Source organism: Periophthalmus magnuspinnatus, chromosome 8 (assembly GCF_009829125.3).
Source record: "Periophthalmus magnuspinnatus isolate fPerMag1 chromosome 8, fPerMag1.2.pri, whole genome shotgun sequence".
Taxonomy (NCBI): Eukaryota; Metazoa; Chordata; class Actinopteri; order Gobiiformes; family Gobiidae; genus Periophthalmus; species Periophthalmus magnuspinnatus.
Window position 1 is genome coordinate 22,726,393 of NC_047133.1, and position 14,634 is coordinate 22,741,026.

Consider the following 14,634-nt stretch of genomic DNA (forward strand, 5'->3'; position numbering starts at 1 on the left):
GTAAACAACAAAGATGAACAAAGAAAACCTAACCAACATGCAGAAAGGGTTAAAAATCTCCCACTTGAGCTTGCAATTAAACCACAAAGAGTCAGGTGCAGAGAGATGTTTTAAAAAATGACTTTATAAATAATTTGAGCTAACTTTCCAATTCCAGGAAACCCTCTTAGTGTAAGGTTATGTTAGGTGAGATTGCAAAATCCAGTACTTCACTGTATTCCTCAAAAACACATGAAATCTAATCGTAAACTTGCATGTGTGTTTGTGCGTAAGTGTGCGCGCTCCCCTCCAGTTCCCCCGCGGTGTCCCACCTCCTCAGCGGCGGACCAATGAGCGCGCAGCACGGCCAGAGGAGCCAGAGCGCAGCCGGAGCGCAGCGGCACAGAGACGGTGGGGGAGGGTCACGTGTGTACACAGCGTAGGGCAGAGCAGCAGCGGTAGTAAAGTGTGCATCAGACGGACTGCCCCTTTCCAGAACAAGCCTCGTCTGAAAAGTTGATAGGGGAGGACTGTACGGGACCAAAATGCAGTAAAACGACACTTTTGGCCGCTTTTAGGCTTTACGAGGGCGGAGAGAGTGCGAGCGCGTATTTTTGGACGTGTTTGTCAGATGAAACGATTGAGAAACACCAATGGAAACGCTACATCCAAACCAAATGCCTCCGTAGGTTTGTCACAGAGCCAGAGCTATACGTTTCTGGTAAGTTTACTCAAATATTGCTCTGTTTCTTGGTGTTCTTTCTCTTCATACGCGCCGTGTAAATGATTTAGAGGAGTAGTAGTCCTGTTGGAGTAAGCCAGTGTGAGGCGCTTTGGTTTTGGCAACAATAGCCGTGGAAATGGTCGTATAATTGTAGGACCGTGACAGCTATCCACGCTTTGATCGGCTCACTCAAGTGTGATGGAAAGACACAAGGTCTGCACAAAAATAAAGGGACCACGATATGGGTTCATTATGTCTGTGTGCTCAGCTGCAGTCTCATTCAGAAAACAGCAGGATTGTCAGAGGAAAAATAACCATGTTTCTTACAGTTTGAAATAGGGTTAAGTTGTATCAGCAATAAATATGGACTATACAGAGAAAGGTCATGAGATGAAATGTGCACTGTCTGCATTAAAAGCATATAGGAGACACCCCTGTTGTGCAAATGCATAGTTTTGCTGACTTCACGTTCTCCACAGCTACACAGGCACTTTTCATCACAGTGAACTTGGAATATGTGTTTCGGTGCACTCATAATTAAACCATCTTGTCACATAAGGATTGTTATTGTGTAGTCATTGGTCTATGGGGCAATAAATACGCAGTTGTTGGTTGTGTCTTTTTAAAATCTACAAATCTATCATTGAAATTATACACCACATTGACATTAATTGCATATTTCGCCACACTTAACCCACTGGTGTTGAAGCCACAGTTTGACAAGAGCGGAGTCGTGTTGATGAATGGTTCACATGTTCAGCATATGTGTACGGACATTTGGGTAATAAATGGTATTGGAAACGGTCTCTTAGTAGTGAAAGTTGTTGCAAGGTTGAAGTGAAGATTTAGGCTCTGCTCTTATCAGTGCTTGGCCCATGTGAGTGGTGTGGACTTGGGCGTGTGTGGTTGGGCTTAATGGATGTAAGCCGGCTTTGTGCTGCCCACAAAATGAACTCTGACTATTGGGTCCAGCTCTGACAGTTCAGCGTGGAGGCGGAAAGTCAGACCGGACAGAGCTGACCTAAACGTGACCAGGTAATGAGGAAAAACTGTAAACATGACACTGTCTATCGTTCACAGTGTAAGTGCATTAAGAGCTTTGTGCAGTAGATTCTATAGGGACACTCCCCAAGCGTTCATAGACACAGGAAGATCACTGTACCAGCAAAAATCAGAAGTGGTTACCAAAATGGCTTGAAATGGGTTACTCAAGCGCTGCAATAAAACAATGCTTAAGTCACTGTTGCCTAAAATGTCACGCAATATGGTGTTAAATGTATCTCTCTCGCATTTATTCCATTACAACTGTTTTTTATTAGTTGAAAATTAATTGAAAAATATGCACTCGTACTGTCAGCGTGAACATCTCTCCACTGATCTAACCTGTAACTTAACTTTTCTTTGTTTGTCACCATGGAGATAGATGTTAAAATGCCATACTGTGAAACATCTCCATGGAAACAAGCAAGTTAAATAGTGCGCCTTTCTTTTAATGAGTTCAGGTTCTAGGGCAGCAGTATTTTGGGAGTTAATATGTCCCAAATAATGAATCACTGTTATTCTAATCCATGGTGAAAGCTGAATAATTTTAATTTGTTAAATGTTACCCTGCATTAGTATGCACCAGAAATCACACCATGAATAGTCACCAGGCTGCTTTCCAGGAATAATCGACTGCAAAGAAAATCACTGGAGGCGCTTGCACATTTAAACAAACAATTTTACAGTTTTGCGTTTTTAAAAGGTTGTCTACTCGCGTTTGAACTTGGTATTCTAAATGTAAGTAATATTGATAATTACACTTTTTAAAAGTTGCCTCTAGTCTTATTCAGTAAAAGTCTGCTATAGATTTTTAATGTGCATTTGTAGGGCGTTTTATATGTGTATGACAATGATAATGACTTAATAATAAAAGGTTGAATAAAAATACTTTGATTCTGACACTTGCAAACATGAGACAATGAATGAGAGCCAGACCATCGGGGATTTCCCGTTTAACATACTGGAAGTTGCATCAAAGGAAATATTACTGTCAAATGCTTTGTTTAAGATATTGAACTGGTTAAACTGGTTGTCATGGACTCCCTGTTATAGAGATGATTGTTTCACTTTTGCATGAGAGACTTTGCTTTGTCATTGGGATGCAAAATACCACAAAAAACTATGAATACAGCAATGATAGCCATGTTCAATCATGGTTTGACACATTATGGTGAAATAAGGATACTGTACAAGTTAAGTCTCAGTTTTGATTGTGGGCTTAATGGTCAAAGGTGTGGCGAAATCAAAGAGCTCATCATGATAACACATTTTGAAGCATGATATAACTCTAAAGAGAAAAATCATGATAAATTATAACACTGAAACTACTTAATGTCACTGACACCATCAAAACAAAGCAGGATAATCCCAGTAAACCACTTTTTTAATAGACGGTATCATTTAAAAGCCTGAGCACCAACAAATAAATAGCAGATGAACCATGGAAGTGACTTATGCAACCCTCTACAGCTCAAATCTTATCATACTACAACTAAAATAACTTAATTCTCCCCACTATTGCAAAGAAATTGTACTCACGATAAATACTGAGCCCTCAAATATATTGGTTCAGCTTTCTATATTGAATGATAAATCAATGTAGTAATTATTTTCACAGGCTTGCTAAAGACTAAACATGAACAAAATCCACCTGCCTAAGCTAAACTTCTATGCTGTGTTCTACTTTTAGGACATTTTAAAAGTAAATCTTGAAATGATAATAATTTGCTGTGCTGTGATAACCCATATAGAAATACATAACCTATCATAGTACATTTTGTTTTCCCCACAAGAGGAACCTATAAAATCAGCAATTTCTGATATGGCTTGAAAGAACCATACATAAACGTTGCTATCGCTTTGCTGCTTGAAAAACCTGTGCACACTCCCAAAAATGCATGCATGCAAATACTAACAACGTGCCAAAGGGTTTGTGAGAGTTAGGTACTAATTAGGTAGATTTACATGCTCATTTCTTCTCTTTGCTATCTGAAACCTGGCAACTCCTTTCAGGTTCCTTATAACTGAATGATGTCCAGCAATGGGACGGCCTTACGCTTCTGCAGAATCATAACAAGACTGACTCATGCAATGTTGGTTTCATTTCAGCTGTAGTGCTTTTGCTTGCGCACATAAGGGGGGTCTTGTGACATCACCGGGTACATTCTCAGAAAAGGCCGTAAATTCCAGTAAGGATATATACGATTGGTGTGGGCTGCACTGCTATGTCACTCTACTCCCATCTGCGCATACATCAGGCAGATCTGAATTCACAACTCTCGGACGCCAAGTACATGTGCGTCACTCAAAATACAAGATCGTGTTTTTCTGGCGAGGCTGGAGCATGCTGTAACAGGGCCTCCCTCCTTCTGGGAATATTTCACTTAACCACGTTTGACATTGAGTAGTGCACAAAAGTTCACATGGGGCTTAATCACATATACAACTGTAGCCCGGGACATATGCAAGAAGAATACGATTTTTTTTTCTTTTTATGACAGCTCAATCTGTCTTTTCTCTGTTAACTCCAAATGTGGGATCAATTTGAAGTTCATATATTAAGTTTATGAGTCTTACCAGTCTAAACATTGATCAAGCTTTGGACTAAGCAACTTTTCCACCCCTAATTGGGCGTAAACGTTGCCGAGCATGAACTGAATACCCCACAATAAGGATAGTACATGTCTATGCTGTTAATCAAAACACGCACCAGCATTCAGAATGTTTAGGCTAAAACTCAAGCGAAAGGTCAAGAAAGGAAACAATGTGAAGACAAAAGAAGAAAGTCAAAATATGCTTAAACGTAAAGGTGTACTGCATAACTTTTTTTGCCACCTGCTTGTCTTCCTGAGGTGTTATTCCGTTGCCTAGAATGTTCCATAGTATTAAATGTATCAAATAATAAAAAAGCTCTAAAATTGTGCCTTGTTTTAGTTGCTGAGTTTTTCATTTATAAGTAATTTTGTGAAAGGTTTTTATGATGCCAGATGTTCGAGTACTTTGTCATTTAGAGACTGTGCCATTCAGAGGAAGGTCAGAGGCGTAGCTGGAGAAGAAGTGAAAAAAGATGTTAAGGTTATCTCGAAATTAATTATGAACAGGAGAACAATCATTCATGTTGGTTGTTTCGGGGTCTGAAAATGAATGTACTGAGGTTAGCTGGCGTACAGTTGCCTGGGCGTAGCAAACCGTCTCATAAAAGAAGAAATATAATGCTTTTGTAGAACTGAACGTGCATGTGTGGATTCTGTTACATTTTGGCAAGTCGAAAACACAATATTGATCGAATTTGACTTAACAATAGAAACCTGTCTATTGGCTTCCTGTTAAAAACTGCTGCCCCCACCTCCTCACAGTGTGTATTTTCATCTACGGTAGTTTTATTTTTAAAAGATGACTATGCAACACACAACACTGAAGTCTGATTTTACTTTTTTTTTTCTCCAAATCTTTTAAGCACTCTGGCCTCAAATTCAGGACAATACAGGGTTGATGAGCTGATCAATCCTGTATTGTGCAATCAACAGTTAATGATGAGAAAAAAACATTACAATGTCTGTGTTAATGTCTCTTAGGCCTGTCACGATAACACATTTAAAGTTTGATATGTTGCTGAAGTAAATATAGGTGATAACAATGATATTGAAACTCATTTATGCCAGATACGACAAATATTGACCTCACAAAATATTATTCCTGCTTTCAATTTAAGTTGGATGTGGTAAAACGGGAGGCAATCAAACTAAGTATATTCTGGCATGCCTGTTATTTTGCTGTCTTGTCTGTTGTCTTTTCACGTTGTCAAGGTGTACTTTAGTCCAATGACTGTGAATTACAGTCCACCTCCAACACCATTACAACAGTTTGACACGCTAAAATTACCTTACTGTAATGAAACCCATTTTACAAGATGTGCAAGGTACTCACTCGCCTAAATCACACACGACACTACACAGCGGAAAGGAGAGGTAAGTTCTTTTTATGCTTAAGCAGACTTTTTCTCTCACCTTTCTTATTTTTCCTTCAGCTAGGGGGGAAAAAAAACAATTTCATTATCCCAGGCTGCTGGCTGGCACAATGCGCACAACTCAAGCACTGTGTTGTTCATGAACAAGATCAAGGATGATATTTTTTCTCATAGTGGATTGACAGAGGAGGACTGGCACTAGCTGTTCAAACTTCTACAATACGGACTTTAATCACACTTGTTATGGTCAAAGTACTGAATGTACTGTAATGAAACAGCAACTTTTAGTTCTTGGTCACGTCAAAGATAGTGTGAGAGTACTCTGTGATTACTTCCTTTCACCACAGATGTTCACCCTTGTTGATCCAGTGACTATTTCTGGGATGGAACTTTGACAGAATTGTGAAAAAATACAAATATACAGCTTTTGCCATTAGGTATTGTGCGTCATTGTCTAGTCTAGGTCTACACCTTAGCACCAGTGACAGCATTAAGTATGAACAATATATCAGCGCTAATATCAGTATCGTGTTAGTATCGGAATCCATTCAATATTGAAAATTTCCCAGTATTTTCTCCGACGCTGCCCAGTCCTTCCCAAGTAGGCCTGTCACGAAAAAAACGTATCATTCAATATATGTTTGATGGAATAATCATGTTTGGGAGTTAATATTTATCATGGGTACTTTTTCTTGGTTCTAGTCAGGAATTTTATGTTATGTTTCATGTTCTACGATAAGATTTGAGCTGTAGAGGGTTGAATAAATAACTCCTATGACTCATTATAGATGCAAACCAAAAAGTATTTCATTCAGTTTATTTCTTGCTGTTTTACTTTATTAAATCTTATCGCACATTTAGAATAGTTTTTTGGAGTTAATTCTACTGTGTCAGTGCCATAATTTAGTTATTAAATTATCATTTATCTTTATTTCTTCTTATTGTACTTCAAAATTTGTTATCGTGACAGGCCTAATAAGAATTCCCAAAGACGTGGAAAGTTGTTTTGTCAACTTCAATTTGTGGGTCTCGCTTTAGATGTTTTATTTCTGTATTAATGTTGGTAAATATCTGTTATTGATCACAATGGCAAGACAAATATCAGATTACTGTATTGATATTCTGATATTACTATATGCTGTACAGTTACATAATATATGCTTAGCTAACTTTTATATTTCAGAAGTATTCTTTAAAATGCCTTTTAAACTGGCTGTTGAAAACTTTAGGAAAACAAAACATGGACCCGCTTAAGGACATGTTTCTTTGTTACGAAACATAGGGGATTTTGTTCTTTCTCAAACATCTCCAAAGTTTAATAAAAACCATCACTCTTTGGTTCTCTGGAGGTCTGCATTTGAGCTGCTGTGCGCTGGACTCCTCTCAGCCAAAACAATGACGTGCTTATGGGACCCAAGAGCCGCCCATTGAAAACCACCACCATCTGTAGTTGTGTAATAATTTTGGTCATTGTCTCTGTTCTTGATCACTGAGAGTTTGTGGATTAGATTGGAGAGGGCTAAAGCTTTCGAGGAAAAAAATGAATATTGCAAATTTGAATTCACAAAACGGTCCACTTCATTTTTAAGCTGCGCTAGATCCATTTTAATTACTCATTTCTACACTGCTTACGTTATTAAAATGTAGGGACTGCAAAAAAGTAAAGGTTAACCAAGGTTTTCGGGTCACTTATTGACAAGGTTATGCATGTAGCTTAAAAATATTTGAACAAGGGACGTAGTCGGAACAGGATGTGGATGATGTAGTCTTTTTACACATTTAAACACATTTGCAGCTCATAACACAACTCTAAAAGCATTGAGAATTTCCAGTAATATATTTATTGCACGTATAAATTTCACTTTTTAAGAATTACGTGAATTTATGCTAGGAATCAATACTGTGAATGTTTAAACAACAGTAGTAGTGTCCTTATATGACTTGCCAAAGTGTTAACACAGAAACTCAATACCTCACGCACTAAGATCTCATTCTTTCTTCCTTCCTTCCTGATCACATGATAGTTTAGCTGATGAAAACCTTGCCTTAGTGTCTCTAGTGATAAAACGCGACTTGACTGCTTTCAAATAGGGCTTAATAGCTGCAGATGGGGGCCCTGTAGTTGAGTTTCTGTAGGTCTTGATTACTGTAGGAAACTGCCTTTGGGTGTCAATGTGGTAATGAAAGGGTTCTAGATACGACTTTATAAAGCACACACTAATGAAAGGGGACTAGATACCCACAATGCCGTTTTCTCTGTTATAATCAGAGACCCCTCCTCAAGTAATTTTGTCTGTAGGTGATGAGAGGTAGAATCAGTGGGAAAGACTCCTGGAGCTGCATTATGTTGCACAAGAGCAGCAAAATATGACAACTGAAAAATTTGCATTGCCTTCAAAATGTTGGAATGTGAAAACTAAACAAACTACTTCAGGATGAAATCAACCAGTACTTAATCTCAGGTTGAGGACTCGAGCTGAGACCCATGAGTTCTGGTTTAGTTCCAGTTCACAGTTGTATGCAACAACAACATTTTGAGAGCTTTTTTCCCATTCAAAAGATATAATTGCTTAAAATCGTTAATCACAACAGTCATATTTTCTCATAATTCTGAAACCCATGGATACTAGGTCCAAAGCAGCACTAATCTACTTTGAAGCAATCTCCAAATCAAGATTACCCCTCTAAACATGACAAAACCAGGGCTATTTTAATAAAACTTTGGTCCGTCCATTTTGGGTTTCTAATTGGCCAATTATTTTGACAGTCTGCCCCTTAAACCCACAAACACATTAGCAAACAACAAAAGACTAGATAATCTTAGAGGGACCATTAGCTAATTATGTCCTGTCCGTAAAGCCCTGGTTTACTGAATGAGTCACCGGCCGCTTGTTGTTGTAGGGTATGTTTACAAAAGGGCCAGACCGCTGTTCCTGTCCTGGACTAGACAGGGTTTTGTAAAAGAGTAACCCTACACTTTTCTTCCTCTACTATAGTGTCATTACAGCCAATCAGAGCGCGGCGTAGGCGGGGCTTAAGCCAAGGACTTGTGTGTATGTGTGTGTGTGTGTGTGTGTGTGTGTGCGCGTGGTTTTCAGGGCTTACAGCCAAAAAAGCCGCTCTGTAGTGGAGGGGAGTTACATAAGTGGATGGAAGAATGTTTCCCCTGCTCCTTTGGTATTATAGCTCACCTTCTGAAAACTAGTCTAATATGATTTATCTGAATGTGAAGAAATAGTAAAAATGTACCCACTAAATAACATATTTAAGCAAGTGTTTTTTTTTTTTTTTTTGTTTCTTTAGGAATCTTATAAGATTATAGATTTTTGGTGTTTGTAGAAGGAATTGTTATTTAAATAATTGTAGTCTTATTTAAATTGCAATTTCTATTAGATTGTGACATATCTTACAGCAATAATCATAAAACATGCATTTTCATTCAGTCAAAAGCACTTTATATATGAAAAGCGCAATTGATTTGGTATTTCTCTTGTCATCGTAGGAATATAAACATATACTGAACTGAAAAATGACAAATATTGCCATAAACAAAAATATCCTAGCAGTAGGCTTCAATCACAGCCAGAAAAATAAATATTATTCAGTACAAAAACAGCAAGACACATGACATTACTCATGATGTCACACATTCACGTCCCTTGTGACTCAACAAAATGCCGGGGCTACGCTGTCAGTTACTAGGGATGGTTACAAGTGATGGTTCAATTTGTCAGTTTGTGGTGGGTTAGGAGACTGGCTCTGCTGACTTGAGACTGCTGTTGTTTTGTTCTTGTTTTTGGAGTGGGTTACGGCCTACAGTAGCCCTTGTGTTCAGAAAATAAACAACAATAAACAATAAGATAATTCAAACAATAAGTAATTCAACATGTTTTTTTTACATCAGAACACAACATTTATTCTTTTTCATTCAGGGTTATGGTTAGGGTTAAGATTCAGTCTTAGTTGCCAATCAATCATCATATGTTTTCCTACTGCTTTCACTGACTCTTTGCTAAACTTTGACCTCACCTTGGTCTCTACCTCCTCATATCACTCTATAAATCTGTCCATCACCACATTCCCAAGTGTCTGTAACCGGAACAGGGGCAGAGCTACGTCAAGTGTCTGCCCAGATGAGAGCAGCTCTTATCGGGCGGGGCAGTCATGTGGAAAGCCCTGACGGTGGGCCGTGGCCTTCGTACAGGAGGTGCTAATGAAAGAAGACAAGTACCCACAATGCTTTTCTCTGAATGTCTTTTATAATCAGGAGCCCACACTGTAAGACATTAGAAAAATACTCTTTCAAGGCTCCAGTAAAAGAGAAGCTGAACACCAGACTTAATCAACTAGTGCAAACCAAGCACTAAACTAGGAGTGTCTGTGTTGGGAAGTAACAAAATACACATTCAGAAAAATGAAGATTTTGTATTGCTGTACAGTTTCTATTTAATTTAGTAGTAGTCAAAGTACAGTTACTTTCCTAAAATGGAAAAGGAACAGATTGCGATATCACACAATTTAGGCTTTAAACTGCACAGTGTCATGAAAATTGAAAATACACTGCAACAAACATAAAGTTGTATTAATCCTAAATTGGATTTTTTTACACTAATGTTTATATGTAATGTAAGTATTCTTCCCAACATGACTATAGTTGGACTAAAACAAGTTGTAAAACAGAGAAGTTTCAACCATTCCTTCAGTACAATAACAAAAGTAGGAGATGAGGTGGTAGAGAAAGAGCTTGCTCAGGCATCACAACAAACGCGCTCTTGTTCTTTAAAGAGCCTAATTTGCTCGGGACAGTGTGGCTCTGGTTCTGGGGTTGAGGGCTGAGCCAGCAAATGGAGCTGAAATGAATTGTGAGGTGTTCGCATTCAGCCAGTGAGAGGCAGTGAAGTGAAATTAACAGAGTTACCCAGGGATAATGGCCAGGCCATGTCTGACGTGACTGCCCACTCCACACTGCACTGAGGGAAGGGGCTATTTCAGTAAACACCATTACTACACATTATATCACTGATCTATGGACTTGTTTGGCAGTAACAGGGAAAATAGTATTATCTTGGATGAAATTTTGTACAAGGAAAATATATACGCTTGTGTTTTTGTTGTGTGATACAATGTGTATATGAGTATCAAACAGTCCCTTGTGTGTGTGTTGCAGTTGGCGTGCTGAGGAGCGTGTTTCGGAGCCCGCGATGTGGATGTGCTTGGTTTACAATGAGACAGACTCCAGTGTGGACCAGCAGCTGTGCCAGGACCTTGGCCTCCTCCTCTCCATCCTCTCCCTTGTCTACCTCCTGGTGTGCTTCCCCCTGGGGCTGTGCTACAATGTGCTGCTGGTTGTGGTCAACCTGTCCAACAAGGTCTCCATGACGATGCCAGACGTTTACTTCGTCAATATGGCCATCGCCGGGCTGGTGCTCAACGTGGTCGCTCCAGTGGAGCTGCTGAGCTCCAGCTTCAGCCGCTGGTTTGTCTGGGACTACAATAATGAGGTGTACATTACTCTACTGATCCTGTTCAACATCTCCTCATTGGTCATCATGTACTCCACCACACTGCTCAGTCTGGACTACTACATAGAGCGGGCGCTGCCTCGGACATATATGTCTAGTGTCTACAACACTAAACACGTGTGTGGATTCATTTGGGGCGGGGCTGTGCTCACCAGCTTCTCCTCTCTGCTTTTCTATGTCTGCAATCATGTCTCCACCAAGATGATTGAGTGCTCCAAAATGCAAAACAAGGAGGCAGCAGATGCTATCATGATGTTTATTGGTTACGTGGTACCAGCAGTGGCAGTGCTTTATGCTTTTGTGCTCATTTTACGGATTCGGAAAGAGTCTACTCCTCTGGACCAGGACTCTGCTCGTCTAGACCCATCTATCCACAGACTGCTGCTGGCGTCTGTGTGTGTGCAGTTTGTGCTGTGGACCCCGTACTACATGACTCTTTTAGTGCACACTATAGCAGGGAGCCCGGGCTCCTTTAGTAACAGACACCACTATCCCACCTATCACTTCCTCAGATGCGTGGCCAAGCTGCTGGCCTTCTCGAGCAGTTTTGCCATGCCTCTTATGTATCGGCAAATGAATAAAAACTTCTCTAACAAGCTCCAGCGGCTGCTGCGGAGGCTGCACTGCTCTGACCAGTCGTGTCCACATGAACGCTCTGCGGTGCAACAGGTGGTGACGTGAGCTCACCCACTGAGAGACCCTCTGACCCCAGCAGCACTTATCTCTGCTCCAGAGCCGCAGTCCACTGGACCCCTGCCAGCCTGTGAAGCCCAGCTCTGGGCTGTGTTACAGCGACAGCGGACTGTGGAATTTCCTGTCACCTTTTAAGAGCTCCATCTGATCAATGCAGCTCTACAGTGAGGACACAAGCTAAACCACTAAGTGCTATTATGTTTGTTACCAACTAAAGCTATCCAACCTACTAGGGTTCTAGTTTGAGGGCATTAGGCACAAACAGCAGCTAACCATGAAGGAAATGTGCTTTTAACCAGGATTCCCAATCAGAGTATCGGTTTACTGGTGCAAGCATGTCTAATGTATACCATTTAGGTTTGCATGTTTACTAGAGCATGGCCACCAGGCATAATTGCAACTACAGGATTATTATGAATACTTGAAGAATGAAGTTCATAACCACATGAATAAATATATATAAAAACTAAGTAGATTTCATATGCTTGAATTTTAAACAATTAGAGAAAAAGTCCCCTCAAACTAGACACCTGTATCACTTGAATAAAGATTTTGATGTATTCATGTTTTGATTATAACCTGTTTAAATTAACACTTTGATGGTGGCGTTCTTTTAAAGGCCTTTTTTAATCTGTAAACTATGGTAGCTCGCCTCACTCATGAACATTCATGATAATAGTTTAAATCAGGTTTTCAGTTGTAACTGGTATACCTCTTATGGTGTCTGCTGATATTACATGCATTTAAGCTCTTTAGCCATAGTCATTGCTTTACAAAGTCTCTTATACAAACTGTGGTGTGAAATCTACGCTGTGAGCAGAGGAGGCATTTTGTACATTCCCCACATTGTATGAGTGTTTGAGAAGGTTTTGTCCAGTGGAAATATGTCAACCGGCTCAGACACTGTCACAGACCTTCACTTAAATATGAGAGGATTGCCTTTCAAGTTCCCACCAAAATACAGTAATACTGCGCGCTTGTGTAATGGCTGAATTAGAGACTGCTTCCCCTGATTATTGTCATTACAAAATGTTAATTGAATTCTGCATGGTTCTTGACCTTCTCATTTACAGTTACGGCTTTAGCCCAGTTAATTTAGTCTGTATTAACTGAATACATTTTTAACAGTGATCCCTTTCTTATTTTTGTTTAAACATTTGTCATATCCTACTGTATTTGCTGCTCTAAAAAATCACTGCATTCGAGGCAGTTAATCATTACTTGGAGCCAGCTCAAAGTCCTGGTATTTGTTTAGGATTTGAATGCAAACAGTGGCACCGGGTTAAATGTTAGATGAGGGAAATGACGCTGTTTGATCATATAAGCTGAAAATCCCACTTTAAATATGTTTCGTATCACTCTATAGAGGCACCAGGAAAGTATGCTGTTATGGTAAAAGTGCATTCATTTGAGTCTAAAATATTGTTAACAGAATGTGTTTATTTCAAGCATTTATTGTAACATTTATTAAATTATTTTTTGCATCAAAATTTTTGATGACTTGCTAATAAATTCAAAATTGTACACAATTATACCAAATGATTGTATGCATTCATCATACTGAACTAAATTACTGAACTACTTCATGATTTTTAAGTTTAAATGCATAAAATTGTAATGTTAGTCCATACAACACAAATTTGAAGAACAATCACTTAAAACTTTGAACTGAATATCCCTAGGGTCCAAAGTAAACACAAACATCCCCTTTAACCACGGCTAAGACTCCATCTACGAAGTATGTTCTGCAGCCACAGATCTGAAACATTTTTTTGGCACCACAAATTAAAAGCTTCTCCCACAAATGAACTGCACGATATCCATGACTTACTAATGAAGCTCGATGAAGAAACTTCCAAATAACAGCTCGTATTACTGTCCGTGACTAGAATGTGCTTTTCCATGGGGCCCTACATCGCCTCTAAGTGGATTGATAATGACGGTGAAATACTGTAAAACTTCCCAGACTCAAGCTATTCTTCAAAGACCTCAAGAATCAGACGCACCTTCAGATGTGACGACTGGGTGCATGTGTGTAAAATACAGTATATATTATGTGTGTATATAATGTATGTGAATAATGGTCCTACAGAGACCAGGCTCTTTCAAAAGTACAGTGTTATTTCATGAGAGATATATTTAGATTCTGTAAGTAATCGACTGTCACGTGAGTCAAAGACTGATTAAACAATAAACTAACGTGAAAATCAATGCTGCGTCTTCCTTGTTTTTTTAATTTTTATTTTAATAGATTATTTTTTCAGACCAAGGTTTAGTTTGTTTAGTGGTCTTCCTCAGAGTGGTCTAATCAGCTGATTTCAACAGGTTTTGGCACTGTCTTCTGCAGTCCGACTCCTTTAGGACAGTATCCCAGGTGTGTGAGAGTAAAAAGGCCCCCCTCGTCCCGGTTTACAGTCTCATGGACACGTTTCCGCATTTTGTTTGCCTCATTAATCTTTGTTGTTATGGTAAGGTAGAGTGTTATATCATCAGATGACAGGAGTAATATTGTGTATGATATTTAAAAATGATTCACGAACAGCTGCATGGCTCTGATCTCTGCAAAATTTATCATTCCCACAATTTTAAATATAGTTACTGTAGTTGGTATATTTCGCCCTATATTGGAAACCAGATTCTATATAACAATGCTTTATACTTAGACCATCTCATTACTGTATTTCAATAAATCAACACAACTTTTATTT

At 39.1% G+C, this 14,634-nt stretch overlaps 1 protein-coding gene across 1 annotated transcript; it reads left to right on the plus strand.

Annotated features, from left to right (window-relative positions):
• The first annotated feature begins 371 nt into the window (after window positions 1–371).
• On the plus strand, window positions 372–14,137 carry gpr146 (G protein-coupled receptor 146). The gene is made up of 2 exons (XM_033970735.2): window positions 372–700; window positions 10,879–14,137. Exon 2 carries the CDS (start codon window positions 10,913–10,915, stop codon window positions 11,912–11,914), a length of 1,002 nt encoding a protein of 333 aa, XP_033826626.1. The 5' UTR covers window positions 372–700; window positions 10,879–10,912; the 3' UTR covers window positions 11,915–14,137.
• The last annotated feature ends 497 nt before the right edge of the window (window positions 14,138–14,634 follow it).